This window comes from Callithrix jacchus, chromosome 4 (assembly GCF_049354715.1).
Source record: "Callithrix jacchus isolate 240 chromosome 4, calJac240_pri, whole genome shotgun sequence".
NCBI lineage: Eukaryota > Metazoa > Chordata > Mammalia > Primates > Cebidae > Callithrix > Callithrix jacchus.
Window position 1 is genome coordinate 80,612,969 of NC_133505.1, and position 26,863 is coordinate 80,639,831.

Consider the following 26,863-nt stretch of genomic DNA (forward strand, 5'->3'; position numbering starts at 1 on the left):
CTAGCACTTTGGAAGTCCAAGCAGGGTGGATCACTTGAGGTCAGGAGTGGGATCCTCCCTTGGATCCCCTCCCATGGCAGCATAGGAGCTCTCTCTCTCCTTCTCTCTTTCTCTCTGCCTAATAAATATCTCTCTGCCTAATAAATCACTATCTGCTAAACTCTTTGGGTCCAAGATATTTATTCCAATGGTAAGCTCACCACACCTCCGGGACCCCTTCCCCATTCCTGGGGTAAGAGAGGTCAAAGACCTAGGCACATCGGGGAAAACATATGGATTGGAGAACAGGAAGTTCTGGGAGCTCCCACAGCTCTGCTCCCAGCCCTGGGTAACGTCTTTGGCAAGCATGGGAGGGAGCTGAGCCCCTGCGCCCCACCCTGGTTACACTAATAGGTAAAATTTCCAAGCCATATTTGAAATCAGAAAAAGGCTGATTTCAGAACAATATATATAATATGTTTGAGATGGAGTCTCATTCTGTCACCCAGGCAGGAATGCAGTGGCACAATCTTGGCTCACTGCAACCTCTACTTCCCAGGTTCAAGTGATTCTCCTGCCTCAGCCTCCTGATTAACTGGGATTACAGGCACCCACCACCATGCCAGGTATTTTGTATTTTTAGTAGAGATGGGATTTCACCATGTGGCCAGGCTGGTCTCGAGCTCCTGACCTCAAGTGATCCACCTTCCTCGGCCTCCCAAAGTACTGGGATTACAGGTGTGAGCCACGATGCCAGGCCAAAAAAATTTAAATATATAAACTTTACTCCTAGAATTATATTTTAATGTTTTGCCTAATTTTTGAACACAGTTTACTACTGAATTAGAGCATGATTCCACCCATATACTTGTCTTGTTTTATAATTACAACATAATTCCTGAGAATGTGATTACAGTAAGACTCCACCTTGAAGAGAAATTGAAGTGACACTTTATCAAAAGATAAAAGTTTCTAATACCTGGACAGAACAAAAGTCCTTTCCCCCGAGTCCTTGACGAAATATGCAAGCAAGTTATTATACAACAAATAATGGAATGAGCTTTTAAGTACTAGCTTAACAGTAAGTGTTTGTATAGAGAATTTCTTTCTCTACCTTATGACCTTGACTTGGATGTGGAAACAACATAAAAAATAAAGCAGGACAAAAATCAATGAAGAGAATAAACACACTATATTCAGCAGCCAAGCTGGAACACACGCAATATTAGTGCCTTTTCTTTAAAATCATTTGCATAATGCATAAAGAGAATACTCTCCAATAAGAGGCTCCCAACACTATTTAAGACAGGAAATATTCAGGGGACTGCAGACAGGTCACTGGACCACAAATTGAGGAAATGTAGTGAAAGATAAGGCCGAAGTGGTGAGCAGTGTTGAGCAGGGGTCATTCCATGAAAGCCCATGCAGAAGAGAGACTTGCTCAATTTTGTATTTTAAAAAGCTAACTCTTGCTGTGATCTGGGGAATTAGCCAAAGGGGAACAAGACTGCCGGAAGGGCATACCAATTAACAGTCTGTTGCAATAAACCATGTGAGCAGTGGTGAGGATCCCTGAAGTAAAGCAGTGGCAGTGGAGATCATGTCTCTCCAGCTATGTGACTTCAGAGACTACGTGGCTTACTCTTCTACATTCTCTCCATTGCCTGGAATTCCATAATTGCCTGTCAATTATACCCTTGTTAGTTGAATCCACTATCATGTGGTGATAGATAATAAATGAGAATGTCCAGGCTGTTTATCTTCTCTCTGTTGTAGGTGGACAACAGTATGGTATCAGAGAAGATAATTGCACTGAGGCAGTGACACTCAGGAGCGAATGGGATCTTAACAACCACCTATGTCCTGTCTCACAGGCTACAAAGGGAAGCCTATGTCTCTTAAACAATTAGTTCTGGAGAGAAAGTGCAATGTTCAAAGCTTCCCGTGCTGGACTCTTCAGTGACCCTGTAAGTGTCTCCCAGTCAGGATTTGTAAGTTTCTTTTCAAGGAAGGTCTTTGCTCAGGTATTTTGTAGTCAGCATGCCGGGCACTTCGGGCTGACTTGTTATGCCACAACCATCTATAAATAAATCATGTTAGATATTGCAAAGATTACAAACAAGGCTCATATTCTATATGCAACATTGATTTTATCAGTACTCAAATGCTTATCTTTTGTAAACTCAAAACTAGGAATTTACATTCCATTAAAGAAAAACCAAGACATGCATATTTTCATTACTTTGGAACACAACTCATCTTACACATTGTTTGTAGGTTTAAAAAGTTTGCTGGCTGGGCACGGTGGCTCATGCCTATAATCCCAGCACTTTGGGAGGCCGAGGAGGGTGGTTCACGAGGTCAAGAGACCGAGACCATCCTGGTCAACAAGGTGAAACCCTGTCTCTACTAAAAAAACACAAAAATTAGCTGGGCATGGTGGTGCACACCTGTAGTCCCAGCTACTCGGGAGGCTGAGGCAGGAGAATTGCTTGAACCCAGAAGGCAGAGGTTGTGGTGAGCCGAGATCATGCCATTGCACTCCAGTCTGGGTAACAACAGCGAAACTCCGTCTCAAAAAAAAAAAAAGTTTGCTAATTGAATATATATGTATACATATACAGATTTTTACATAACATATATACACATAAAATATATATATGTATTTTAATTATTATTATTATTCCCAGTCGGCAGGAATTATAACATGCCATATTGGGGCAGACCCATTTGAGGTTAAAAACAGTAATGTTAAGATCCCATTCCCTCCACTCTTCAAGGGTCACTTACTTTCATGTCTTTTGAGCATGTGAGACTGTTTCCTTCATCTGCTGAGGAACATGCAAACTCTTGGTTTACAGCTGATTTTCCTCATAAATTAACTGATCCTCATAGAACCATGACTTGTAAATGTACTCTCATTATTTCTATTTTTTGAAGGGTAAAGGGACAACCCAGAGGCTGCTTAAATTTGTGAACATTGTTTCATGTTTACTTTCAGGCCCTTGATGAGGAAATGTTTAACCTCGAAGTATTCTAGAGATTAATGGCTGCTGTTTGGAAAGGTCTACAGAAGTCCTTTCCTGCCAATACAAACATATACATTATTGGAGCACAAGACTATATCCACAGATAGGATTACATGTTAGCTGAAAAGATTCAAGTGACAGTGTTCTTATTTCATCAAATTTATGTCCTCTTTTGATTATGTATTATCACAGCAAAAGAATTTCAACGGTTTTCATCAGTACCCTGCTTTCTCTCTTACATACAGAGTTTGGAAAAAAGCATTTCTCTGTTGACAGCCTTATGATATGAGTCACTTTGAGCCCTTCATTGTGTTGAAGCTGGTCTATGACAGGTTGATGCAGTACTTATGAAGTCATTTTAAATCTTAGCTGGATCAGTTAGTTTTGCAAAGAAACATACTCCACTACTTTGTCGGCATTTGTAACCTCACCTGCAAACCAAAAGATATTGCAGGTCAAATGAGCTTCAGAACAAACCCTCCATCACCACTACACTAGGAGAGGTCTCCTGAGGATCACTGAGGCCAAAAGGAGGGAAGATCTTGAGGAACGAAGTACCTAAGAGAGGGCCGTTCTATAAGTATTAGCCCAGTGACTTTCAAGAGTGTCCCTGAAACTGTTCGGAAGAGAGAAGGAAACAAAAAAGAGGTTAAAGATTGTACTAGGCACTTGTAAACAATGTTAAGGTGATAAAAGTTGTAAGTGGTGTGGTACAGTGGCATTTCACTTATTTCGGTCAATTAAAATTTAAATTCACTATGGTCTAGACATCCTGGTCTACATTTTATTCTTAAAAATATTTAATAACTATCTTTTTTAAAGTTTTATATGAATAGTGTAAGCCAGCAAAATGCACCTAGCTTAAAGAGAAATTTATACTTTTACTAAACCACTCAGACTACATCCTCCCCTTATTACCCTCCCAAAGGAAGAGAAGACTGGCCATCAACAAAAAATGGCGGTTGCAATGAAGCAACACAGAGCCAATTTCACAGCTAAGGAGAGAGCACTATACTACCTCCTCATGCTTTCTGGTACATTCCACATTCAAAGAAACTTCTCTGGTGACAAACTATGAAAATGGCTCCTCAAAGTATAAAATTTTACTTAATTTTTCAGTGTTTTTCAATGACCAGTTTGACAATGGCATTGGCCTATGTCACCTTTAAGTTCATTACAATTGATTTCTATTGTTCACGTTTTTAGACTCCTACTAAGAAGCATGAAAAAGAGAAAGATGCACTTGAGGGGATAAACCAGACTTTTGAAGGGAAACCAAATATTAATTCAAGTTGTGACTTAGAGACCAAAAAAGATATTCCAAGTTTTTGTGAATTTTAAAATGTGCTGTTTTGTATGGAAAAAAAATAAATCCTGTTGGCAAACAATTGATGTTTCCTCTTCTTATCTGTGGAATCCAACTCTTTTTTCCAGTGAGTTTGCTCCTCAACTTGGATGCTAAAACAATAGCAGCACATTATTTTACTGTCATACAATAGGCCATTAATATACATTTGTCGGTTTATTGTGACTTAAAATAGTTAGCTTTCAGTCTTTAGCACAAAGTGAAATTATTTTAAAACAAAATGCTAAAGCAATGTGATGCCACAGATTTTGGAGATGCGTGCTGAACAAAAGGGCACTGGGTTTGGGGTCAGAAAGGCATGGCACACCTTACAAGGAAATGCTCTTAACGGAGTTAAACGAAGTTTAAACCCTCTGGGCTTCTGTTCAGACCTCATCTAACCTTTTACGGTTATTGTGATTATTAAATAAAATAATGAGAATCCTGGCATCTATTAGGCAGCACAGGAAGGTCACATGGGCAACATAGACATCATTTTTCTTTTGCCATTTCATATGTTGTTTTTAGACTTTGTATTATGAAAAAGTTTTAAACATACATCAAAGAAACCTGAAGAGTATAATGCACCACCTATCTATCTCTTCATATGCTTGTTTTGAAAATGAGGGGTTAGAGCCTTTTAAAGGAAATTCCAGGCATCCTATCATTTCACCCGGCAATCAGGACATTATGATGACAGTGTTCTCAGGACAGGATCCCATCTGGTTCCTGGATGAGATACAGCTCTGCCGCTAATGTGGCCTAACACATCTGTGGAGAAAAGAGGTAAAGTGCTGCAGGGGTTAGGCACTGTAACAGGTAGAAAACAAATCCAGGGTGTTCATCATGACCTGGCAACAGTCTTACTCTTGGTTGCTATGCCGAAGGTTCCGCCAAAGCCAACCTTTTGCATTTAACATGCAATACTTTAAAAATTAAACTAGAAATACACGCTTTATTTTAAAAATAAACAGTTTGTATTAACCAATTAGAACTACAAATTAATTTTCAAAAAGCACCTATCAAAGTGTTTTATAGACATTGTCTATTCTCAAGAAGTTGTTAAGTTAAAATAGATTTTTAAAAGACAAACATGGACAAGTACATGTCTTGTTAAAAAATAATCAATGTAGAAAAACATGGATATGAATTTACCTATGTGAGGCTATAGGTCCCTGAATAGCATGGAGGGAGGAAAGAAGAGTATGCATATAGTCAGGAGAATGTTAGAAAAAGGGAACTCAAATATTTCATGTCCATATTCCCTAGAGGGTGGAAACCTTTCTGACAATAATTCCATGCCTAAAGAGCTGCAAGAGATTTGAACAATCTAGCTCCCTTTATTTGGAAAGTTTCCAGGCCCCCCAAGAGTCTGGTGCTAAAGGCCATGGGAGATTCAGGGATGTGGGAGGGAAGGATAAGAGATATGTTAGTCTGGGAAGGCAGCAGGATCAAGTCAACAGAACTAGCTTTGACAAAAAGGGACACTTTACTTTTAGTGAAGGGGGAAGTAAAGAAAGGAGAGGCAATGAACAGAGTATTTTAGTTGTGGGAAGAAGTTGAGAAGATCTCAGTCTTACAGGTAAAATACTTCCACATCAAAGAAGCTGTGGAAGACAAAGAGAGCAAGAGTGGGACTGGAAATTATGAAAGAAGTTTGTACTTAATATATATAAAGCATTTAAGTGTCCCCTTTCAGAACAAAATCAGAACAAAACAAAACAAAAAGACTTTCCCTGGCAGGGCACGGTGGATCACATCTGTAATCTCAGCAGTTTGGGAGGCTGAGGCAGGCAGATCACAAGGTCAGGAGTTCGAGACCAGCCTGGCCAACATGGTGAAACCTCATCTCCATTAAAAATACATAAATTAGCTGAGTGTGGTGGTGGGCAACTGTAGTCTCAGCTACTCAGGAGGCTGAAGAAGGAGAATCGCTTGAACCCTTCTTCAGCCTTGAAAGGGGAGGCAGAGATTGCAGTGAGCCAAGATCAAGCCACTGCACTCCAGCCTGGGCAACAGAGTGAGAATCCACCTCAAAAAAAAAAAAAAAGCCTTTCCCCTTTCCCTCCCCTACTATTCCCTTAGAGATAGCCCTGCCATCTATCCACAAACTTGTCAAAAGTGAAGTTTGCCCAAGCACTTTTGGACACCAGTAGTTTGGTATCAACCCTCACCATTCCTTGGAAAACACACCTTCTAAATGCCGGCTCAATAAATGGCCTGACATCAATTTTCATTCTCTAGCTTTGCAGCAGCATTGAGAACTATGTCTTCCTGAAGGTCTCTTCCTCCCTCGCATTCACAACACATCTTCATTCTGATTGATCACCTTCCTTTCTCTTTAACCATGTCTTTTTTTCTTTGGCCAGTTCTTTGTTCTCTCACCACACTTAACCATACTTGTTTTCTAAGAGAATCTCCTTGGTGTTAATTTTTCCTTTTATTCTTTTATCCCATTGCTTCAACCATGGTCTCTTCAGATTAGTCCCTTGTTGTTTTTCTATATCCATGCTGGTCAATACAGTAGCCACTAGCCACTGTGGCAACTTCAATTTAATTAACATTAAATAAATGTAAAATTTAGTTCCTCAGCTTTATTAGCCACATTTCAAGAGCTCGCAAACCACACGTGGCTAATGGCTGCCCTATAGGACAAGTCATATATAGAACATTTTCTTCTTCAAATAAACTATTGTACAGCACCGGTCTAGACCTTATCCCTCCTGAGCTTCAGATTTGGCAGTGTTCTATGTGACATCTCTCCTGGAGGTCCTTCTGGAATCACAAATTCATCATGCCCTATGTCTTACTCCACCTAACATCCATTTCTCATACCAGTTATCTGTACAAACTAATTTTACTTGAAAATGGCTCCATGTAAAAAGAGCACATCCCCAAATAATTGGGAAATATTTGTACAGGTAAGTTGTAATATTCAGATATAATTTAGTTTACTAAATAGAGACCATTTTCACTGAGGAAAATGCAGGCTGCAGCCATTTAGGAGGAAACCTCCATCTTTCACATATTACCCTTATGTGGTATTTTCCCATGACCAGATTCTTATAAAATAATAAAAGGATTTATGAGAGATTTTCTTTATTAATATGTATTTTTTTACATTTCTCAGTAAAACTAAAGTTCTCCCCTACAACACCAATGAGAACATTATTCTCACTGCAGAAAAGCCAACTTTCTCATTTTATTAGGAGCCCTAAAAGTAAGTATTCTTCCTGAAACAATGAAAATCAGACAACAAAACTCTTTGCCAAAATGTGAACAATACTACTGGACACATGAGATGTTGAAGCATTGTACTCAACAAAAAATCAGATCTGGTCCTGATTTTAATAAGAAAGCAACCTGTCTCTCTGTTGTCTCCTAAACTTAGCAAAGACATGCCATTCTCAGCCCGCTGACCATTTTGATGGTGTGAGGTTTCACTGGGCAGCCTCGCTCAGAGTGACCTCAGCCTGAGATTCTAAAGATGGAGCATACATATTAAGTGCAGGTGAGTCATCAATTTAAAAAGCCATAGAGAGTAACTAAAAGCCTCATTCTTCAGAAGCACAAGGATTCTACTGGAGGCCTTCCCATGTGACAAATGGAACTCATTTAGAAAGAGAAAAGCCATTTTTAAAGAAAAAAGTGATAAATGGTACCCTGGAAGGATCACCCTATTGTGCTTGGTTGCACAAGTAATTCCATCTGAACTGATTATCACCATTCCCAATGGAGTTATGACATCTCTTGTTAAAGATGACAGAAAAGTAAAATCATAGTATTGTAGTAGGAATATCATTGTAAATATTTATGACTGTTACTTTTAATTCAATAACATTATACATTATGACACTTAGACTTTTCCTATATAATTCAGAGTATGTTGCAGATGTTGAAAATATTAATCTTATGACTGTCAAATAGGGTGTATAAATATTAGAACATTTCAAGATTAATCACCAGTTACTAATAGACTAACGATGATATGTCTAACCCTTTTCTAGATATAATGAGGCACACAAAAGATGCAGAAAACACAGTTTCTTTCAGGAAGTTTTTTGGGCAACAAGATGTAGTTACATACAATACTTAGGGAATACAGGTGTATGAAGTGCTATGGTTCACTTCATGAAGGATCAATGTAGGATTTCATGGCAGGAGAAAGATAAGCACTGGGGCACAAGTCATTAGGAAATACTTCACAGAGGAGGTAAGCCTCTAGTGGCCCCTAAAGAAATATTGAATAGCACTGAATATAGTTGTTCATGCCTATAATCCCAGCACTTTGAGAGGCTGAGACGGGAGGATTATTTGAGCTCAGGGGTTCAAGACCAGCCTGGGCAATATAGTGAGACCCCTTATCTACAAAAATTCAAAAAAATTAGCCATGGATGGTGGTGCATGCCTGCAGTCATAGCTATGTAGGATGCTGAGGAAAGAGGGTTGCTTGAGTGAGGGGGATTGAGGCTGCAGTGAGCTGTGATCATGCTGCTGCACTCCAGCTTGGGCAAAAAAGCAAGACCCTATCTCAGGAAAAAAAAGAAAAGAAAAGAAAAATAAATATTGACTGGTACAGGAGGAAAGTATAGGATAGGACAAAAATAAACACATATCCTGAATTTCCTTGAGGGCCCCAATTTTTGCGTGCAAGTATCTTAAGTGTGTATGTGTGAGTATGTGTCTCAGAGTATGGGGAAAAAATGTAGAGACTGCCTCATTGGATAGGGATGGTCATATTAAGTAACTCTAAATATGAGCTTTCATAGCTAAGAGGGAGCTTTTTCAGATCAGTCTAAGCAATTTAGATTTCTATCTGATAAGGTCCAGGGACTTCTTGTAAATTCTTAAGCAACAGAATAAAATCATCAGAGAAACATTTTAGAAAAAGTAGTCTGGCAGCAGTTATTTACTGATCTTCTGGTCCCCAAAGCTCATATTTGTTAGATGACATAGACTTGTTCTCCACTCCAAATCCTGCCATAATCCTAGGAGGTTTCAACATTTAATGGGAGATTTAGCCAATATCCCAACTTCACCATTTCTTGACCTCATTAATTCCAATTGTTTTCACTTCCACTCCCAGGACCACACACAAGACCCTGCATTAGTTAAAACTGTACCACGTAGCACACACCTATAGTTCTAGGCACTTGAGACACTGAGATGGGGGGATCACTTGAGCCCAAGAATTGGAGGCTGCAGTGAGCTGACTGTGTCACTGCCACTGCCTTCGCCTGAGCAACATAGCGAGATTGTCTCAAAAAACAAAACTGTCATACCAGAAACTCTAAATGCAAATAACCCAAATTCCAGTTTTCCAGTCCTCTCTGGCCTGTCCTGCCATTGACTTGCTCACTTCTCCCAAGATCTCTTCCTGCTGGGCACTGTCTCGCCAACACATTCTACTTTCTTATACCATTGTCCTTTCACTGCACCCACTTAGACAACTGCAACCCTAGATCCAGTGCTATAAAATATGTCTCCCCCTATAAACCCAGGCTTCTAAACAAACTGCTGCCACTGCAAATGCATGGTTTCTTCCTGCTGAATCCTAAACTTCACTTATTAGAGCTTGTATTTGTACATAATCACCTTTCTTTAGCATTCCCATCTGCAACCATTCAGCATCTACATAATCATCCTCAGGACTACCACTCACTTTCAGCAGCCCATAACTTTGTCTATTCCTCAATGAGAAAGCTGAGGCTTTAGGGGGATCTACCTCAACTGTCCACCCCTTACATGCAAATGTTAGTCCCACTCATCTTTCCTCCTTCCTTTTCAAGACCAAAGAAGAAGGGTCTCTCCTTTTCCAGACCAAAACCAAGTTCAACTCAAAATCAGACTTTGGGTTCCCCCGCTCCTATATCTTCCAAGATGCTGTCATCAAAAATTCTTTCTCTTTTCTATATCCTTGACTCTGCTTTTTTCTTGTTCTGCAACCTCTTAACCTATAAACACAGTAAAGTATCTTTTATCACTAAAATCCTTAGTTGATCTGAGTTTCCCTCTAGTTACTCTTATCCTTCTATACCTTCCTCATTCAAACTTCTCCAGATAACATCTATATTGACTAAGCTTAGTAATGACAACAACTCCATAAGGTAGGAAATATCCCCATTAGACACATGGGGAGTAAACTGAGGCCCAGAGTCAACACTAATAAAGTCAACTACCAAACCTTTTCGATGCTATCATATTTCCCCATAGGACTTGGCATTCAAGTCACACTGTTTTGGCCTTCTACTTTTTAATAATCCCATGTTTCACTTAAAGCTTCAAAGTAGAGAAAAGCAACATGGTGATTTCAAATCCAGAAGCCAACAAATGTAGGCCTACTCTTTAGCTTACTCTGTGCCACGCAAATAATTTATACTAAGCTAAAGAAGAGGGAAAATTGGCATCTCTGGCTGTTTAAAACAACAACAACAAACAAAAAAAAAACCCAGAAAATCTAATTATTACCAAAAAAAGGTTTTTCTAAATTATTTAACTTTCCTTCACTTATCAACCCACTGAAAATGGGCTTAACCTCACTAAAACTGCTCTGACAAAGGTTCCCAAATAACTTCAAATTAACAAACCCAAAGAATGCCCTTCAGTCCTGCCTGACAGGGCCTTTCTGCTGATTTGACTAACTAAACCTCTCCTTGATACTCTTTCATCTTTACTTCCCTGACTTCTGCATCACTCTACTCCCCTGGAATCCTCACACCTTCTGACTATTTTGATGGGTAAGGGGGACCTTCTATTTTCAGTCTCTAAATGGGAGTGTCATTTTACCTCCACAAAATACTACTTCACTAACGCCAGACTATTCATCAATGAACATGGCCCAGACTTTCTCACCCACTCTGTTTGATTCTGCTCATGTTGGTCCCTATCCTCATCTCTATCTGCCCAAAGCCCAACAACTCTTCAAAGTTCAAATTTTTAGTGAAGCTCTTATATTTTCATAATCTTTCCCTCCTTTGTACTCCTGTAATTTATATTGCAATTACTCAATACAATACTCATTCCTGTATATTCTCATCTATCCTACCAAGTCATGAGCTCTTTCTTAATGGTTGCTGTAATATCTAGTGCCCAAAACCATACTTGGCACATAAGTAGGAGCTCATCAAGTACAAGTATTATGATTATTCATCTTTGCATTCCTCAGATCTCTCAAATGGCAATATTTCTTAAATATTGCAAGATCAATCCATTTTGAATTAATTAATTAATTATTAATTAAAGCCCAAAGAATGAAAGAAGCACAGACAGGAGGCTCACTTATAGTCAGTGACGAAGAGGAAAAGAGAAACTAGTGAACAATATTTTTAAAAATGGCTCAGAAACCCAAAAGAAAGTGTTTATGAGTTAAGATGTTAAAGAAAAGAAGAAGCTTCTAACAATCCACCAATTATCTGTTTTATAAGTTATCTTTCAAATATACAACACACCTTCTGCCATTCACTCAGGATGAAGAGAGATTTCTCAACGTGTCAGTGACTTCGTCTCTGACTTAGCCTGGCAAACACCAGTGCCAAATGGAATGGTAGTGCACTAACCCGCTGTGTTATCCAGTTTACTCTGTACCTCCTTATACACAGGCAGAAGGGAGTTAACTATAACAACAAAGGGAAAAACAATGAAACCAAATTTAAGTCATTTTTTTCTAAAATGTAGCCAAGTAAAAATATCCAGAGAATTTATTATATAAAATGGCTTTTTTTTTTTTGCTTCAAGAAAAAGAATTAATATATTGCCTTGTTCTTGAATCATTCCACAAGAATATCCTTTTGCCTGATCTTCTATGTTACAGCTTTTTGACATAGGTACCATTTCTTTCGAACGTTTGTCATTTTTAGTACAGCCAAGTTTACTCACTTTTTAAAAGTGCTATTTTGGGATGAATACAAAAGGAAATTAATCACGGTGCCCAAAAGATGAACCAGGGGTACTATTTCATTACTTTCAGTATAGACTGGGAAATATGCAACTGGTTTTTCACCCAGAGAGTAAGAATGTTCCAATTTATTACAAAGTAGTTGGTATTGGAAGTGGTTACTGACAGAAGTATAATAATGGAAACCATCCCAGATACTTCATGCAGGCAATGCAGGCCAGTCATTGTGCTGAGATGACAGGGCTGCATCTGCTGATGTGTGGCTTAAAAAGTCTGAAAAATGTTCCTCTTCAAGAGAAGGTTTACATTACTGGTTCTAGACAAGACTCCCAAAAACGCAAAATCTGTAGGAGATCCAACTCCATTTCTAATACATATCCACTAAAGGTGCACTTCAAGAGTTCATGGGATACCTAGATAGGCAAACAAAACAGCAAATGTGCATATTTTGCAAAGAGCCAAGGCCTACAAGAAAGGTCATGCTGTTTATAATATTGGCTCGACAATTTTCCATAGATCACTTAACAGGTACCAAAAGTGGTAGGGCACTACTGATGTACCAAAAAACATATAGAATTGTCTACAGTGTCCAAAATGTTGGATATAGTGTTGGAGAGAATGAGAGAGATCAAAAAGGAGTCTGAAAAGAAGAAAATTGGCATGACAAGCCTGAAGGAATCTCCATCTCTTCCTTTTCCCCAAGTCACTTTTAAGGCATACCCCCTATAGGCAGACTTGATCTTGGTCCCATCTCTCCAATACATAAGCTATTTTCTTTGTGTATCATCCTATTTCTTTCTATCTGGAGATCTGATCCCCAAAGTCTGCACTGTTACACAACTCTGGAAGACATCATCCTTAGAGTACTGAATACAAAGCCCCCCAGAGTTGTACAGTGTCCAGCTCACATGGCCATGTGTCATCCCTGCCTGCTGCCATTTTTCTCATTATCTAGATTGCTCCATACTTTGAGGCTCAGATCCCATTTTGTCTCCCTGGTGTAAAAAAAAAAAAAACCTTAAATTTCTCTTACTTAAAAAGTTCATTTGTTCACAAAATAGTTTCAGTCTGTGAGTTTACAATGTGAATCTACTTTAAAGAAATTGTGGAGGCCAAGAATAAATGAAAGGACCTGGAACCCAACTGTTTTGATTGAACCTCCATGGAATTTAAGTGATATAATGGGAAGATCATTCAACAGGTGGACAGGAAATTTGGATCTAGAACTCTACATTGCTGTGTGACCTTGGGCAAGTCAGAAAACTCGTATGTGGCTTTCATATTTGTAATATAAAGGAGGTGAGGTAGATAAGACACCTTAAAGGTATCTTATAGTTTTAATATTTTACAGAACCTTGAAACCTCCTTTGCCAAGATTCTGACAGTGAGAGGACTCTAGCGTGGCTGACTCTTATCTTGCTTCTAGCCTCACAAACTGGCTGACCTCACTCATTCCTGGGCATAGGCCAAGCTAACCGTGGGAAGAATTTAGTTTATAGTTTAACTTGGAAGCAAGGATGATAATAGTCCCTCCTAAAACTACCCCCTTCCTAACTTAGGAACCTATAACTAATGAAAAACCATGAAACTAAGATTAGGGGTGGGGCCTGAATTCTGCTAAAATGTAAGCATAGTTTCTATAATTCCTTACTGCTCAGGAGTCATGTGGCCAGAGACCACAAGATTTGTGACTTCCCTAATTGCTCCAAAGATAACACCACTATTGTAGAACTTAAGACTGGTGTTTTGAGATGTTTTTCAGATTTTTGCATTCTGGCAACTGACTGACCCCACCTGGACTCATAACTCATGACTCCATCAGTCCTGTGGCCCCGACCCAGAAACACAAGAACTGTTTTCCACACCTCTATAATTCTATCCCCAACCAATCAGCAGCACCTATTCCCTATCCCCTTGCCCACCAAATTATCCATAAAAATGTTAGCTCCTGAGTTCTCAGGGAGACTGACTTGCTTAATAACTCCAGTCCTTCCACTTAACCAGCCTTGTGTTAAACCATTTTTCTACTGCAATACCACAATCTCAGTAAGTTGGTTTTGTTTATGTAGCAGGAAGGAAGTACCCATCAAGCAATTATAACCTCCAAACACCACCTCCAGAGTAAGGGCATCTGAGTCACATAAAGTCACCCCATTAAGAGATAGCAATAGGTGGTCTTTGGAGACCTGGGAGACAATTCACTAAATACTCAATACATATCAAGCCAGATGACATGCAGCCTGAGCTGAAGATAACTTACCCCATAAGGAATAGTCCTGCTTCTCCTCCCAGCACCAGCCTTTCAGAAAGATTTTTTTTTTTCTTATCTTTAGTCTGACAAACATAGCACATGACTTCCACATTTTTTTTTTGGATTTTTTCTTTTTTATTATACTTTGAATTCTGGGATACATGTGCAGAATATGCAGGTTTGTTACATAGGTATACATGTGCCATGGTGGTTTGCTGCACCCATCAACCCATCATCTACATTAGGTATTTCTCCTAATGCTATCCCCCTCCCTTTGCCCCACACTCCCCAACAGGCCCAGTGTGTGATGTTCCCCTCTCTGTGCCCATATGTTCTCATCATTCAACTCCCACTTAGGAGTGAGAACATGTGGTATTTGGTTTCTGTTCCTGTATTAGTTTGCTGAGAATGATGGCTTCCAGCTTCATCCATGTCCCTACAAAGGACATGAACTCATTCTTTTTTTGGCTGCATAATATTCCATAGTATATATGTGCCACATTTTCTTTATCCAGTCTAACACTGATGGGCATTTGGGTTGGTTCCAAGTTTGCTATTTTTGTTGGTTCCATTTTTTGCTATCGTGAATAGTGCTGCAATAAACATACGTATGCATGTGTCTTTATAGTAGAATGATTTATAATCCTTTGAATAAAAACCCAGTAATGAGATTGCTGGGTCAAGTGGTGTTTCTAGTTCTAGATCCTTGAAGCATTGTCACACTGTCTTTCACAATGGTTTAACTAATTTACACTCCCACCAACAGCATAAGAACGTTCCTATTTCTCCACATCCTCTCCAGCATCTGTTGTTTTCTGACTTGTTTTTTTGTTTGTTTGTTTGTTTGTTTTTTGAGACAGAGTTTCACTCTTGTTGCTCAGGTGGAGGGCAATGGTGCATTCTCTGCTCACCACAACCTCTGCCTCCTAGGTTCAAGCGATTCTCCTGCCTCAGCCTCCCGAGTAGCTGGGATGACAGGCACACACCACTATGCCCCACTACTTTTTGTATTTTTAGTAGACACAGGGTTTCACCATGTTGGTCAAGCTTGTCTCGAACTGCCTACCTCAGGTGATCCACCCACCTCAACCTCCCAAACTGCTGGGATTGGTATGAGCCACCACGCCTGGCCTGTTTCCTCACTTTTTAAGATCGCCATTCTAACTGGTGTGAGATATGATCTCACTGTGGTTTTGATTTGCATTTCTTTAATGACCAGTGATGATGAGCTATTTTTCATAAGTTTGCGGGCCGCATAAATGTCTTCTTTTGAAAAGTGGCTGTTCATATCCTTTGCCCACTTTCTGATGGAGTTGTTTTTTTTCTTGTAAATTTTAAGTTCCTGCAGATTCTGGTTATTAGCCCTTTGTCAGACGGATAGATTGCAAAATTTTTCTCCCATTCTCTAGGTTACCTATTTACTCTGATAATAGTTTATTTTGCTTTGCAGAAGCTCTTTAGTTTAATTAGATCCCATTTGTCAATTTTTGCTTTTGTTGTCATTGCTTTTGGTGTTTTAGTCATGAAATCTTTCCCCATGCCTATGTCCTGAATGGTATCGCCTAGGTTTTCTTCCATGGTTTTTATGGGTTTAGGTCTTACAAATGTAAGATTTAAACAATCTTTAATCCATCTTGAGTCAATTTTTGTATAAGGTGTAAGGAAGGGGTCCAGTTTCAGTTTTCTGCACATGGCTAGCCAGTTTTCTCAACACCATTTATTAAATAGGGAATCCTTTCCCCATTGCTTGTTTTTGTCAGGTTTGTCAAAGATCAGTTAGTTGTAGACATGTGGTGTTACTTCTGAGGCCTCTGTGCTCTTACATCATTGGTCTATATATTTGTTTTGATACCAGTATTATGCTGTTTTGGTTACTGTAGGCTTGCAGTATAGTTTGAAGTCTGGCAGTGTGATGCTTCCAGCTTTGTTTTTTTGCTCAGGATTGTCTTGGCTATGCGGGCTCTCTTGTGATTCCATATGAAGTTTAAAGTATTTTTTTTTTCCAGTTTTGTGAAGAAGGTCATTGGTAGCCTGATGGGGATAGCATTGAATCTATAAATTACTTTGGGTAGTATGGCCATTTTTATATTGATTCCTCCTATCCATGAGCATGGAATGTTTTCCCATTTGTTTGCGTCCTCTCTTACTTTCTTGAGCAGTGGTTTGTAGTTCTCCTTGAAGAGGTCCTTTACATCCCTTGTTAGTTGTATTCCTAGGTATTTTATTATCTTTGTAGCAATTGTGAATGGAAGTTCACTCATGACTTGACTCTCTGTTTGTCTGTTATTGGTGTATACGAATGCTTGTGATTTTTGCACACTGGTTTTTATTCTGAGACTTTGCTGAAATTGCTTGTCAGCTTATGGCGTTTTTGAGCTGAGACTACGGGGTTTTCTAAACATACAATCATGTCATCTGCACACAGAGATAAGTTAACTTCCTCCCTTCCTATTTGAATACTCTTTCTTTGTCTTGCTTGATTGACCTGGCCAGAACTTCCCATGCTATGTTGAGTAGCTGTGTTGAGGGAGGGCATCCTTGTTCTATGCCGGTTTTCAAAGGGAATGCTTCCAGCTTTCGCCCATTCAGTATGATATTGGCTGGTAACGTCCACATTTCTACTAGTCCACTCACATTGCTAATGTCAACTCCCTCCCACTCTAAGTACAACACTCCCCCATGTGACAATGCTACTAGAAGACAAGTGTCTACTACTATAAGAATATATATCTATAGCTCTAAATATAGGAGCACTCTCATTTTAAACAAATCTAATATAGTTAAATCTGCATGTAAAGGACATATGCGTATATATATGGACTTGTATATGTGTGTGTACATCTATATATGGAATAGATTATCTGCTTTGCAAATCATTTAGCCATGGAATTCCTTAAAATACCAGGTCCTTCACTTATCTTTCTCTTCATTGCCTCTCACATAAATGATGTCTTGCACTTTCTACTTATTGATAGCTGCTCCAGAATATATCTATTATGTAATTTAGGCTTAGTGTATTTATAAAGATTAATGGAAAGCAAAATGCATTTCTTTGGAGACTTCTGACTAATTTCTTTAATATCTCAGAAGTATGAGTTTATATTTTGCATAGCTAGGATCTGAAACCATATCTAGCACCACTATGAATATAAAAATCATATGAATCTTAAATACTTTCCAGAGTTGAACATGATATAACAGCCTTATACAGAAATGAGAGTCTGCAAGAGCCACTGGTTTCACAAGAGCCTTCATGGATGGAGAGAAGTGAGCTAATGATGTTGTTTTGTGAAGGTTTCTAAGGCAAAAGTTGTACCTTTTACTCGGGTCAATAGCTTCGGCTGGGGCAGCTTAAAAGGTGAAGTAATTCTGCCTCTGTACACAACAAATGTTAATAGATAAAAATACTAACCACATTTCTGGGCATGATGAAGCTATTTTTAGTAACAGTGGCTGCTCTAGAAAATTTTATCTTTTGCTGTGAAATGCCAATGTGATTTTTCTCAGTCGGTAAATGGTAAGCTCAATCATATTTGTTTGTTTGTTTAAACACCAGTTTTGTATGTTGTTTGTTTTTCTTTACCCCAGGGGTTTCCTTATCTGTATGCACACACAGATGATAACTCGAACAGAGTGACTCGCTCTAGTTTAGAATAGGTTGCAATTACCTCTCAAAAGCTAACAGTACCCATAAGCCAACAAGGATTTTATTTCATGCAATTGTTAGTAATATTATTCCTTCAGAGGCTCATGCAAGCTAAGAAACTAATAAAAACAAAAATGAAAATAGTAGCTCCACTTTCTAAGTTATATTCTCCTAAAAAAAAAAATATTGTTCCTCTACTTCCAGAAATCTAATTGTTCAGGGCTCAAAAATTCAAAAGAATCCTGACTTCCTGCCTGCCTCCTGGGTCCCTAGAAATACAAATTTAATGGGAGGGAGGGACCTGGTTCATAGCAACTAAATAAGATTGGTGGGGGTGGACAGAGGAACGAGCACAGGATGAAGAATCAGGAAGGCTGAGATGAGATCTAGACAAACTTTTAATCCTTCCAGGCCTCAGATTCTTCATTTATAAAATACAGATGATATCCACATTTTTATTGTGATCATATGAGATAGTAGATTAAAAAATGCTTAGGAAACTATTAGGTACCTCATAATGAATGCAATGCTCTGCTTATTTGTGTGCATCTCATCTCCTATGATGTTATAGAATATTGAGACTGAAAGCTAATAAAAAAGAGAGATAAAAGACTAGGTAATGAGGACGGTTTCAAGAAAGCCTTTTTTTGCCTCTATTTCCCCTTCTCTCTTTTACTCTACCTTCTAGAAAAATAGCAAAAGTAACAATTGACCTTAACTCTCCATTTTAATCATCACTGAATTTCTGCATTTTTCAGTCACAGTCAATATCTAAATTAGATAACCTAATTGATTACCTACTGACTGAAAGGACCTGTATTAAATCATTACCAAAATCATATAATGAAGAAATTTTATGCTTTTAGGGAAGTTCAAAGTTGGAATCAGCACTTTTTCATTTATCATTCATTCAACAAATATTTGTTTAGTGCAAACCTGTGCCAGGCACTAGGGATTTAGAAATAAGGGAAACGTATCTCTTTCCCTATAAAGTTCATGATTCAGAGAGGGGAACAGATTTACATTCTCTTATTTTATAGCTTAGAAACCAAAAACACAACAGTTGGGAAAGTTTGATTCTACCTGCAATTCCCCTTCCATTATACTGAGTAGTTGAATGAGGTCTTCTTTGGATAACTCCAGGGATTTTTTAGTCTTTCGTTCACTTTCTCCAGATGTTTTTAGGTGTCGTTTGACAGTTCCTGAGGCCATGACATCATCTTCCTTCCTATTTGATTTCTTCTTCTTTTTTGCATCTTCTGAGAGACTTTTTTCACCAGCATTGTTGATGATGGAGGGCTTAGGACAGGAGATATGCCCATCAGATGAACTTTCACCACCTTGGTTTCGAGATCTCATTCCCACCTATGGCACATAAAAAAAAGATAAGATGTTCTTTACCACCATCAAAATTATTTTTGCCTAAATACTCAGAAACTTATAGTAGATTTACCACATCACCGATAAAGAAAAATCAAATGAATATTTCATTAAAATTTTCAGGAAACCCCTTTGATGGTCTTCAGAAAAAAATATAAGTAAGTAAGATTTTAACCTGACAAACCCCTCAAGCCAAATGATCAAGGTCAATATCAGCAGTGCTAAGTCATATTGCTCTTACATAGCCCCCATAATAATATATCAATATTGGTTCATTAATTGTAACCAATTTACTCTACTATACTAATGGAGAATGTTAATTATAGAGGAAACTGGGTGTGCGGACATATGTGTATTATCTTTCATAATGTTATAAATCTAAAACTGACCCAAAATAAAATAAAAATAAATAAAAAAGTAAAAACTGTTCTAAAATAAAATAAGAACTATTTCAAGATAAAGTAAAAACTTTCTTTATTTGTCAGAAAATTCAAACCTGAAACCCTGCCAGGAACCAGCCGGATGTCACATTGTGAAAAAAAAAAGCCCACATAAAGTGGGGGCTTAAAATGGAGAGAGGAAAAGGGAAAAGCAAAGGGAAGAGGAGGGTGGTGTCACTTTGAGTGATATGCAATTCTATTTTCCCATAGCCTCTATTTTAAAATCAGGTCTTTTAATGCCATTTACAGTAATAAGAGCACAAAGTATTGGGAGAATATGAATCAATTTCAAAATCAAAAGTTAAATGAATATTTTGAGGTAAAATGGAAAAGACAAAGCAGTAGCTAAGATATTAACTTGTCCCTTGAGAAGCACATTCAAGTCATTCCATGATGAATGCTTTATAGTTTCTCTGTCAGTCTTTGAACAAAAGGATTGTACCAACAGGTATGTTACAAACAAACATACTGAACTCACAGGCTAGGTCTTAAAAGTACTGTGAAGAGAGCTCTTATATCCTGGGGGTGTATTACAAAATTTGCCTAAACCCTTAAATATGGTAGATTAGCTCATGGGCTTATTTAAAAACTCACAGTATAAATAGACCTTACCATGAACACCTAAGCAACAAGATTTTCATCATTCATTCCAGATAAAATACAGTGACTTTGTTATCTGAAAGTAAATTTCCTTTATGAACCCAACCATACTTGAGAAACTAAGGAAAGATTTTTTTAAAAAACATTAGGTTTGTAACACAAAAAATAAACATGGTGTGATGTTTCCTTTCAGACAGTGAATATCCAATTCTTCCAATGAATCTTGAAATCTACATTAACGCTCTTTTTTGAAAATTAAATTTATAAGCAAATTGACCCTCTTATGTATGTATGAACTTTCTACAGCACCCCAACTTTTAACAATATAAACCAAAGGAATGTTCCTTGACACTAGCACTCTGTTTTCTGGTTCACTCAATGATTAGTTTCCAATTTTAGAGTATCTTTTGTGCTTCTCTAGTGAACAAAGAATAGAAGTTTCTTTGTAATGGAAGCCAGAGCACTTTCAAACAAAGCTACTGTATTTTATCACAGCTTATTTGTGGTCAGAATGGGCTGACTTAAGCACCACGCCAAAAAAAAAGAAGTGATGAATAAAGAGTTTCGAATTTAACTCATGATGTGTTACGGCTTACAACTAAGACACACGGACTTCCCAAATTGAACTGTGATTCTGTACGACTTCATACCACATGTGAATTCCTTTTATCTGAAATAATTTTCTCTAAAAGATCTTAAAGCTCTTTGAGATGACATGTAAAATGTTGATTTGACAACTTTAATTTAAATCATCAGTTAATAGAAGTCCCAGACAATAGTTCCCAAAGCACAGGAAGAGCTTAAAAATACACAGTATTAATATCGGGATTGTATTACGTATTTGTACCTTGTCTCCCTAAAACTTCTATGTCTTTATAGGATCCATAGTATTAGGATATTCCTAAGAAGACAAATGTAATAACTACTCATATGTTACCTGCATTTACTCAATCACAACTATATCTGCAAACATACAGAAAATACAGTCTATTTAGTATCAACTTTACGTTTAGTTCTTTCTAAAAATGCCAGTCTGAAATTAATGTTTTAAAATAAATTTTATCATAGTGTTATATTAATGACTTTTACAGAAAAAAAAATCCACTCATTTTAGAATTATCTAATTATTTTATATAATTATTCAGGTTAAAAGCTTAAGTTCCCCATTACCTTCTTTATTAATTCACTTTAACTGATGGAAAATCTCATGTGGTAGACCCATGATGTTAATTTTATCTTATGATGTTAATATTTTCTTAACAAATACTTTTCTTTTGTGATATTAAACTTTCATAGTAATTACTTTTCCTTTGGCATGAGCATATAGATTTTTAGTTCTTTCTTGGTCAGATAAATGAGGTCTTCTATCTATCTTCACAATAAAGTCAGCAATCAGCACCTGTTCTATCTCAGGAATACAGAAGTACTCAGCAATAACAAACAAATCCAGAATGTAGCAAGGAATTAGCATCTATGAGGAAGATAAACATCATTTCTCAATAGAATAACTAAGTCTGTTATTGATAATGTCCACTTTAAGTGCTTTATTCTATTTTGGAGGGAGAAGACATCAAAGCAATAATGGACTTGCATGTGTCAAATATAGTGACATTTATATTCTTCATATTTTTAATAGCTCTCACTTTAATAGCGCTCTTCATATCTCTAATAGCTCTTAAGTGTTACACAGTATAGGAAGCATTTTATATACAGTAATTTGTTTAATACTTATATCAATTCTGTGAAGTAGGTGCTATACTCAGGTTTATAGAAGAAGCTCTGAGGTTTAAAGAAATTAAATATCTTTTTCTGGATTACACAGCTACTCCTTCTGGATAGAAAATCTAGAATTTGAACTCAGGTCAGACATTAAATACTATCCACTATACAGCTTTCCTCTAAGTTCTTAAATATATGCTCATTGGAAGAGAAGAGATTCCTCATAAATCAGAGGATCAAGAAAAGTTACGGGCCAGACGAAGTGGCCCACGGCCATAATCCCAGCACTTTGGGAGACTGAGGCAGGTGAACCAGCCTGACCAATGTGACAAAACCCCGTCTCTACTAAAAATACAAAAATTAGCTGGGAGTGGTGGCGTGCAGCTGTATTCCCAGCTACTAGAGAGGCTGAGGCAGAAGAATTGTTTGAACCTGGGAGGCAGAAATTACAGTGAGTTGAGATTGTGCCACTGCACTCCAGTCTGGGCAACAGAGCAAGATTTCATCTCAAAATAACAGAAAAAGCTACAAATGCTCACTAAGATGTTTTCTCACTTCACACTACAGAATTTGAGAAATCCATGTATATGTCTTCCTCAACAGACACTCTTGCAACACTCACATAGCAATTTAAGTTAGGTTACTAAGCAATAATAGGTTTTCTGAAATAATTAACCCTACTGTGGAACTTCTGAGATGATGAATCATTCAAAAGTCTTCCTGAGAAGTAATCTGGTCAATTATTAAGGGTACAGTTATGAAAACAGGATGTAAAGTCTGAACAGAGACAATTGCAGACTTATTGTGTTAAAAGCCCTGGAGCTAACAATAGTAAACACTTCATCAGTGTTGGCCAAATCCTGTCTATTGTGCTTACAAGGGTTGCAAGCAGGTAACAGAAAAGGCATCCAGAACTCCTTAGGCTTCTGTATAGTTGATTGCACAGCTGCAAGTTTAAGACATGTAGATAACATTTTCTGAAAGAAGCCAAGAATGCCTTTGCATCATCCCAGTGTATATCCTTTAAAAAAAAGTTCTCCCCAAGAAAAAGATATAAATAAACTGAAGATTAATATCAGGTTTTATGACCTTTTTTAAAAAAATCAGCGTTAACTGGGGCACAGATGCTTCTCTTTGATAAGCAAATTATCTTAACAGAGTTCATAAAATATACTTACTTTCCCTTTCATAGTAGTCAGCAATAATTTGCATGGAATTTGCTAAGTAGAGTGTGAAGAAAAGAAAGACCAAATGTTATTCTGAAACTTCCTCTTTTAACTATGGTCCTCTCCCCTTTTTATTTCCCTGCTCCAGACCTTCCAGAGCATATTCTCAGATGAATAATATAACAGGAATCAGAAAATGTAAAGACTTTTAGTCGTTTATGCTGAACTAACAAGTATTTCTAGAGCAAGTATTTTTTGAACAAGAAAAGAAAAAAAAAATGTCTACAGCAATTCTAGTTCCCAGACTTCCTTAGCTCTTAAATCTTGACCTTGAATTTTCCCTAGCACTCTCACCTTTGCCCTTGCTCCTTTCCAAATTTATATTTTCCTGTTATGATTTAACATTGGTCAAAAAACTCTCCATCCCACCACAAACAAATCTTCTTTTCTGTATAAATTAGGTTTTGGCATCTCCTATGCTTCTCAGGTATCCAACCCCTATCTGCTCCTGGTTTTACTTTATCTATGTATATTTTCAAGAACCTACCTAGTGCATAGAATGAGATGCCATAATAATATTATATATTTAATTTCTATTTTAAAATTACTTTATAGAATTATGAGGAAGAATTATCATAGTAGAAAAGGAAAGCACATAATTACAGAAAAGCTGAGATTTTACAATGTGGCCTGGCAAAAGGCCTGCTGCAAGTGGAGCTTCCAGAACATTACCGCAGAACTATCCTGACTCTTTCTTACACATAAATGACAATGTCCAAAGCACCAAAAACTCAAAAAGAAAATATCTGTTCTAGTTTTATGTCATCAGTGGATTTTCACTTGCGAAAGACCAATTAAATCAACTAATTTCTTCCCCATCAATGCCAGATTACTTCCTAGGTGTGTTACCTTATTGGTTAAATCTGCATATAAACATCCCAACTCATGAAATGTTCAAATATTTCTTATTAGGTTATCATGTATTCTATAGCATATATTGCTCAGAAATGTTCCAAGTTTGCCTCTAAATTTTTCTTTCTTCTCTTCATCCTATTTATATAAAAAGCCATGTAAAATATTTGTTTTACTTCTCATTACCTATACTTATTAAATCCTAAAAAATAACTAAGGTTTTTATTTAAAGTATTTTTTATCCTATTAGGGTAGATTTATGCAGACAAATTGAAAATTCCTGTAAGTAATTTCACAAAATGTTAGAATGCAGAGAAAGGGATTCTCTTGAAGTCACTGCAGTGATGTTGTCATCAAAAGGTCAAGGAAAATATTATAACTGTGGCAAAATAGAAAAATATTATTCTATTTTACCTTAAAACTATAGTGAAATATTTTATGAAGTTCTGTTTAATATCCTTCAAGAACAATACGAGTAGGCCCAGAAAAATTTCCAGAAAAAAAGGACAAAAAATAACAAGAGACTAGATCAGGAAACTGCCATGAAATAAGATACCTTTTTTAACTAGAATTCCTGAGTCTAAAAGAATGTACAATTTGAGTTTTAAACTTTGAATGGTAATATATGGTAACCTTTCTTACCAACATTTTGATTGAAATCCCCAAATTGATGGACTCTTTTATCATGTGTTCTGTAGCTGTCCTTTACTTTCCATTCCACTAACCATGACCTAGTATTGAAGATCCTCCACTTCACCAGAAACTGTCTTTCCAGTCTTACCCGTCAATGCCTCCCATACATTAATCATGCTTGTTTAGTCACTGATTACAAATTATGTCTGGTATATTTTATTTCTATATCTTCGCTCATGAATTTATGTCCTAAAATGGCCTGTTCCTTCCTGGTACTCTTCAGGCCTCCTCTGACTATTCCAACATGTGCCAATTCTCCTTCCTGGGCAGTTCTGTACACTTATATGTTCTCTATATGAATTTCTTGGTGCTTTCCAAACTTGCTTTTATTATTGTTATTGTTCCAAACATAATCTCTTTAAGGACATTTAATAAGACTTCTTCAAATCATTTAAACAACAATTGATAGACATTATTTAATGGTTTGAATTTATAACATTTTACATATTAGAATACAGGTTTATAGAACTCGTTGCTTCCAATTAAAATGACTGGATAAAATATAATTAAAAAGAAAGGACTGTTTAGATACATTTGCTGTTAACAGATGCCAAAAGCAATTAGCAATATTTGGAGAGATTTCTAAAACTAAAATAATAAAAGTTTCATGATAGTAACATGTACACTTTGGGATAAACATGGTGAATTAAAACTTGCATTTTTTCCACTCTCTCCTGAAACACACTAAAATAAAAATAAAGAAACAAAAGATAACAGATAAAATAGAAGTGTAAATGACAGCAGATGATGATGAGAGATAGCAACACAATTTTGGAGGATGGAAAGTCAATAGACTAGTGGGGGCTTACTTGGCACCTAAATGCTAGCAGTGAAGAAAGTAAAAGAGATGCAAATTGTTCAATTTTCCCAATTACTCTGAAGCTAGGGATGTATTGGCTTCACGGGCAGCAGGGTAAACAGGACACAGGTGCCAGATCCTTAAGTCATGGTTTATGTTTAGGAAATATTCATGATTATTTGAGTCCTGGGTGACTACAGCAAGATTCAAACCATATCCCTCCAACTTGAGGCTGGAACTTCTTGTGCTATATTCATGTCACTCAGCCTGAAACATCAGCGCCCTTCCTCACTACTCCTTCCCACTGTCCCTCCACAACATCTCTTCCCTACTTCAGCTGGTACTGACTTATTCCTCTGCGAAACTCCTGTAGCACGTCTAGATTGTACCACCCATTTAGCACTTAATAATACTGCCTACTGTGGTTCTTGAACGGCTCCTGGTATTAGTCTTGTTGACTCCTCTGTAATGCAAACAACTTTGCATAAGCATAGTGTTTCTATTTTACCTTCCTAAATTAACTGGCACGTTAGCCCCTCTACTCCTACAACTGAGGAAATTGAGGCTCAGAGTCACACAGCTTATCAATGGAATAGTTGGAACCAGGACTCAAGTCTCATGAGTATTTCCTAAACATAAACCTTGACTTCAAGATCTGTAATCTTGCAGCATAGGTATTACACTTCACTTACTTATATTCACTTCCAGTATCTATAAAAGGGTTTTCAATTATTTTCTTTTTTGCTTCAGTCACAGAAAAAGGCTACTTTCAATTATATAAAAGAGAAAAGCATTTAACTGTCTAGGAATACACTATTATATATAGTGGTGATGACATAATGACATTTTTTTCTGGCATTTTCAACATCAGTGATTCCTGCTTGAGCCTCAAGTACATTTTAAAGTATTTTTATATTTATAATTTTTTATGATTATAATTCTAATGTAACTGTCACTACCAGACATAGCATGCAATACATAATCATTGATTAAATAAAAAGAGTACGACC

At 37.3% G+C, this 26,863-nt stretch overlaps 1 protein-coding gene, 1 long non-coding RNA gene and 1 other non-coding gene across 8 annotated transcripts in view; 1 reads left to right on the plus strand and 2 right to left on the minus strand.

Annotated features, from left to right (window-relative positions):
• The window catches only part of FILIP1 (filamin A interacting protein 1), a 217,429-nt gene that overhangs the window by 108,327 nt on the left and 82,239 nt on the right, over positions 1–26,863 (minus strand). For all 6 annotated transcript variants that reach the window (XM_078369562.1, XM_078369561.1, XM_078369559.1 and 3 more), the window contains one exon: positions 19,228–19,509. In XM_078369562.1, coding sequence (XP_078225688.1) covers positions 19,228–19,503 — 276 coding nt within the window. In that variant the 5' untranslated portion in view covers positions 19,504–19,509. The remainder of the gene's footprint in view (positions 1–19,227; positions 19,510–26,863) is intronic.
• LOC144582168 (uncharacterized) lies at positions 703–4,683 on the plus strand. The gene is made up of 3 exons (XR_013534334.1): positions 703–1,946; positions 2,920–3,010; positions 4,215–4,683. It is a non-coding gene; the product is annotated as an uncharacterized LOC144582168 (long non-coding RNA).
• LOC118153178 (small nucleolar RNA U3) lies at positions 3,897–4,111 on the minus strand. Its single transcript, XR_004742452.3, has one exon. It is a non-coding gene; the product is annotated as a small nucleolar RNA U3 (small nucleolar RNA).